The sequence below is a fragment of the Kryptolebias marmoratus genome, linkage group LG3 (genome assembly GCF_001649575.2).
Source record: "Kryptolebias marmoratus isolate JLee-2015 linkage group LG3, ASM164957v2, whole genome shotgun sequence".
Taxonomy (NCBI): Eukaryota; Metazoa; Chordata; class Actinopteri; order Cyprinodontiformes; family Rivulidae; genus Kryptolebias; species Kryptolebias marmoratus.
The window spans coordinates 7,048,677-7,054,676 of record NC_051432.1 but is presented as its reverse complement, the minus strand read 5'-3'; the positions used below and the strand labels follow the sequence as shown (position 1 = coordinate 7,054,676).

The window sequence follows — 6,000 nt, the reverse complement described above, 5'->3', positions numbered from 1 at the left end:
TTTCAGTTGGCCAACATTTCTATAAATCCTTTGTTTTTATTGGTCTTCAGTAATATTCTAATTTTCTGATATGATGAATTTGAGATTTTCATTTGTTGTCATTTGTAATCATCAAAATTAAACGAAATAAACATTTGAAATATATGAATTTGTATGTAATGTATAAATATAATATATAAGTTTCACTTTTTAAATGGAATTACTGAAATCAATCTACTTTTTCATGATATTCTAATTTTATGACCAGCACCTGTACAGCTCATATGTAACACTGTGTTTGAGTAATCTACAAGACGTGGAGGTGTTTCAACGCTTTTGGACTAAATGAGGGTCGCAGATAAAAATGATTCAGTCTGGTAAGTCGGCTTATTGTAAATAAGTTCATTTTTTGCTAATAAACACGTTTAAGTTGACCCATAAATTTAATCAATCTTTAAAACATTCTTTTAAGATCAGTGAGGACATGACTGCGTTGACACAATCTGAGCACCTTTGAACACAGATGCTCTGGTTCCTCACGAATAACCAGTAAAGAAATCTTCTGTAGTTCAGGGGTAGTTAACAAAATAGTTAACTTCAGTGAACTTCAGTTTATGGTAACAAACTTTAGAAAGATCAGCTTCTGTTTTAGACCACGAAAGCAGCAGGTATCTCTGATAAAGATGCTTCTCAGTGAAAGGCAAATATTAACATTATTAGGAAGAGACTGAAAAAGGAGGAAATTCCCTGTTTCATACCAGTGGCTTTGATTTTCATTGGAGCATTTGAAAGTTTCAAGTGTATTAACTTGATGTGCAAACTGTTCTAAAGTTGTCTCGATAAGCCACTAATCCTGCTTCGTAGTACAGGCCCCTGGGCACAGAGTCGACGCAAAAAACCCCTGTGTACCTAAACGTTATAGAGCAAAGTGTGAGGCTGTCTGTCTGAATGCTGAAACGTGTTACTGGAGCAGAACAGTGACAGCAAACGCAGCAGCATACCTAGAACAGGGTCTGAAAAAGAAAAACATCCAGGTGTAAATCCAGAGCTTAACCCAACTGAAAGACCTTAAGAAAGCTGTGTATAAACAAAAACCACAAAGAACTGAAACCAAAAAAAGAGTGAGCAAAAGATTGTTCCAAAAGCAACTGAATCATTAATTAGCATTAATTTTCCACTCACTACTTCAGCATTTTGGCCCAGAATATTGTTTAACACACAAGTAAAACGCATTATGACAGCTGCTGTTCATCTGATTTTGTATTCAGCTCATTTTACGAAGCATATATTTTAGTATCATTTCCTGAAACCTAAAGTTTTTCAGTGAAACCTCTATGTTACTTTTTATTAAAGCACCTTTGCCTCAAATCTTTGAGAAAATGATCCTCAGGTTAGTTATTTTTATAGATGGTGCAGGTTAACAAAATAGGAACTTTAGTATAAAACCATCACTTCATGTTGTCTTTACACCAGAGCTTCAGCTTTGATGTTGATTCAACAGGTGCAACGCTTTCTCAGAGATGACTTTTAAGCCATTCATTCACCATTTACTGCACTTAATTCGAGTGGCACAAAGCAGTAGCCTGTTAACTACTAAGACTGCTGACTCATGGATCAGATAACTCTTACTGAACACAACCTGGATCACATCAGATGAGGTTAACCCCTGGTCCTACAACTTACAGCTGATGAACTCCGTGACTGGTGTCTATGGCAGGTGACTGACACGACATACGGCCAATCGTCCGGCTCCACGGTAACCCCGGCAGCGTGGGCACAGGTCACGTGGAAGGAGGTGGGACACCGGCCGCATGAGCACTGGATACAAGCCCCCGCCTGCCGCTTCCCCGCACAGCGGCTACGGCAGTAGATGCATTTCTGGAAAACGCAGACAGACGAGACCAAGCGGTCAGAAACCAAACTGCTGGGGGGCCTGAGCTCACTGAAGCTGGGAAGTCCTAAACGCCGCAGATACAAGGAAAACATGAGCCAATGTGCCAATTACACGTTTTTGTTAACGATCAAAAGTCAAAGGAAAAGCTCGAACCAGCGTTATAATCTGCCTGTGTCCTTACTGAATGTGGTCCATTTTAAGCAACAAGTACAAGTTTTACAATCATGACCGCCAATTAAAACAGTAAAACTGAGTGATTAAAAAAAAATATATATTTTCTGCTTTTCAGCAAGTGGTGTGAAAATGAAAAAGTAAATTAAAAGAATAAGAATTTTCTGGAAAGTCGCCCAGAAATGTTGTTCACGTAAGAAGCGGCAGCGTGAGGTTTTGATAATTATGTGCATCCTAAGGGAAAAATGATTGGAATATGAACACCACACACACACACACACACGCACACACATGTCAAAGCAGCAGAATCAAAGCATCTTTTTTAGTTTTGATGTTTGGCCGTGAACGGCTTTTCTCCTCGCAGCATATTAAAAAAAAAAAAAAAAAAGCAAAGAATGACTCAATATCGAAGCTAATGCGAGCTCTCGTCCTGCACATGCAGAAAAGCAGCGTCCCCGATTAGACCAGCGTTTCAGTCAGTTTTCACTACAAGTAAGGAGAGTGTAGGCCGGCAGAGCATGAAATAACCTCGACGATGTGGACACAGCTGTAGTTAGTCTTCCTGTTTAAATGCACTCACAACAGATACAGGATATTACATTTAGTTCAATAAAGAAATTAAAAAAACCTAAAAACTCACAAAGTAACCTGTCATATTGTCTCTTTCTTAAACACTGCATTAAACTAAAGGTGCCTTTATTGTAATGCTAAAGAGTTGACGAAAAAGCATTGAAGTGATAGTTCCAGTCTTCTGCATTGGGGTTTTGTAGCAATATTTCTGTCTGGATTACTGTAGAGCATACAGCAGTGTAAAGGTTTCTAAAACAGCATGTGGCCTGGCACTCTACAACGTTTTTGAGATTGAAGCGGGGTTTCGGTCAGACTAGCCAATAGCTTGTCAGTCCAGTCGGAATTAACCTATTTCACCAAGCTGAGGCCACTCAAAGAGCCACCTACAACAGGTGAGATATTCATTGTTCCTAACCTTTCCACAGAAAAATATTTTAACTATCCAAATTATTTTTTACATTGCCAAACAAAAGACCACAAACTGAGTCATTGCTCAGTGGTGTCATGAACATTTAATCTGATTTAAGACCATTGTGTCTAAATGGTGCATTCTCAAAAAGCCCTGTTATTGGAGCTGGCCGAGTAAACAAATTATGAATGTGAGGGAATAACATTAACAGATGGAAACTCCAGGTGGAAGAGTTAACAGACAAATTCTTGCCCTGGTTCAATAGAAGGAATCACTTACACGAGACAAATCAGATGATTTAAAGGTTTTCCTCAGTAAACCGGTGCTGCCATGCGCCTGCTGTGGGGTATCCATGAGCAAAGCTGCACACGCACATTACTCACACAAGCCCATCCATGCACAAACACACGACTGCATTTTTACGGCTATTCAGAGGCTTTCTGCACCAAACGGTCCATCAAGTCAATTTTCTCCAACTGTGGCATGTCCCTCACTCCCACTTCTCCTCTTCTTAAGGTGGAAAATATATTAAAAAAAAAGATAACGACATCCTCTTGTTAGAACCCTATATGTTCGCTCATCCTCTTTCACCCCATTCACGAGCCTCCCATCTCACTCCCATTTCCCTAAAACAGCCATCTGTGCTCCGTTTTTCACTTCACTTACCTGCCCCGTCTTCCCTCTCGCGGTGTGGTAAAGTAATTTATTCATTAACATAAATCCCTGGAAAGTCATACGCACGCTTTTCTTCTCTTTTAAAAAAAAAAAAATCCTCGGAAGATGTTTCTCAGAGGCAAATGGGATTTCACTGATATGTAAATATACATTTTCATGCAGGGGTGTAATAACTTGCAAACTGCTCTATAACTACATCATAATGCGAACAGGCCTATCTGGTGTGTGAGGGAATATGGAGATACGGAAACGTCCACTGCAATAGTACAAGAAATGCTGATGGTCCCAGAGGGGGATGATAATAAAAAGAAAACTTTTTTCCTCAACTCTCTGTTATCAGTTCAGCCTCTGAAATAAATGCCCCTCTGTTCATTCCTTTGAAAGAAAAAAAAAAAGTCAGTAACCGATCTAATTAGTTCATCAAGACAGCATTAATTAAATTTAGGCTCTACAGCAGAGCTGGTTTCATGTCAACATCTATCAGCTAAACCTGCTTAATTTAAATATCAGTCAACTATCAGGAGATGTTTGAAGACACTTCCTCCGTTTTTTTTTCCCTTGAAAGATAAACCAGGAGGACATGTGGCTGCATAACAGAAACTGGATAATGTAAATTCTAACTTTATCTCTCTCCTTTCCCATTAATGAAGCCTCTCTTGCTCTCCAGCGGCTTCACTTTTCAACTCAGGGACTTTTAAGTCGGAGCTTCCTTGATGACTAACTTGACCTACATTTCATGAAGTCCGTCCTCGTACCTCCTGCATTATGGACGGCACTGTGGTGACGAAGTGATCCCCCTGTCCAATCCATCAAATAAAGTCGGCCTGACGGGGATCCTGACTGGCAGCCTAATACACCGAGTGGATGTGAAAAATCCCCTTGTTGATGTGTTTATCGTCCACAGGTGAGAGGCGATGAGGTTTTCTGCCCGCGTCTGAGCTCGTCTGTCTGCGCCGTTAGGAAAATATCTCAGGAAACACTTAACAGGTTTTATTGAAGCTTTCAGGAAGTAGTTGTTGGCTCTACATCTACAACTGATTAATTACGAGTCAACCCGACTCAATATGGAAACAACAGCAAAGCAATCCTCGCAAACCCAAAATAAGCTGTCATTTCTTATTATAAGATCATCTTAGTTTAAAATTCTGACATGAAAGCAGGTTGGCAATGAAAATTCCTTCAAGGAATGCTAGTATGTTAGCATTTACATACATATAATGGGGGGAACCTATGTACATCACAATAAAATGTCAAAAATCTACATAGTTTTATGTTTTAAAGGGTGTTTGAGCTAAAAAAAAACAAAAAAAACTTTTTCCCCATGCTTGTGCCTTCCGCTGAGGGTATCTGGGTGCCTGTGTTTAGCCATGCGTTAAGAACATTCCCACAGTAAATTATGAATGCGTACGTGCGCGTGTGTTGTGTGGTGGTGAATTATGAATGTACTGGGGCTGCCGGAGTGGCAACGGGTCCAAAGCAAACTTCAAAACCCGATGCTCGAGGAAGACACACACACACACACACACAAAGAAAGTGGACAAAGCTAAACGGACTGAATAATTTTATCAAGCCAAAATCAGTCGTAATTGTTTTTCCGTTACACAATATGTAAGTTTTTTTTTTGGTTTTTTTTTTAGGAGGTGCAGCTTCAAAAAAACACCATCTGGTTTATTATTCAATAAAATTGAAAAAGTGCCCGTGTGATTTTTTTATTTAAAAGAAACGTAAACGGTAGAGACAGCACTTTTTTCCCCTAAGAATTGGCTTTTAACTCTTCTGCTTTGGAGAGTGAAATCTGGCAGCGAGTGTGGCTCCTGAAACCAGGGGAGTCCCGACATGTTGGCCACCGAGATGCCTGTGTCCGAGGCTTTTCTGAGCATCCTGCCCTTTCCAGATTGGACGACAATGTTTATCCTGTTCAGATTTTGGCTCGTGGATGTGAAATATTACTTTCTGCGGTTCGTGTTTTCAAACCCAAATGAGCCTAATTTCAATGTGGTGTGAGAAGACCAGAACCGTATCCTTGTGAACACTCCGTGGGAAATGTCACTGTGTGCTCAAACTTGGTGTCCCAATCAATGTCAGAGCAGTAATATACCTCACACAACATTTGGATAAGCCTCTTAAAGGGATAGTCTCCTATTAAAAGTCCTGAACCAATAGAATGGCTGCTGCCAGCTGAGGAGCAGCGTCGCATTTCTGTTTTCCCGTCTTGTGTTGGGAGGTGCTTCTCGAACACCTTGCTTTTTTGCTGAGCTATCACAGCGCCTGCAGCACAGAGCTAACTTTAGCACCAACATGT

General features: G+C 40.2%; 1 protein-coding gene across 3 annotated transcripts in view; it reads right to left on the bottom strand.

Annotated features, from left to right (window-relative positions):
* kdm4c (lysine (K)-specific demethylase 4C) overlaps positions 1-6,000 on the bottom strand; it is a 34,419-nt gene that overhangs the window by 8,355 nt on the left and 20,064 nt on the right. For all 3 annotated transcript variants that reach the window (XM_017425760.3, XM_025007943.2, XM_017425761.3), the window contains one exon: positions 1,663-1,857. In XM_017425760.3, coding sequence (XP_017281249.1) covers positions 1,663-1,857 — 195 coding nt within the window. The remainder of the gene's footprint in view (positions 1-1,662; positions 1,858-6,000) is intronic.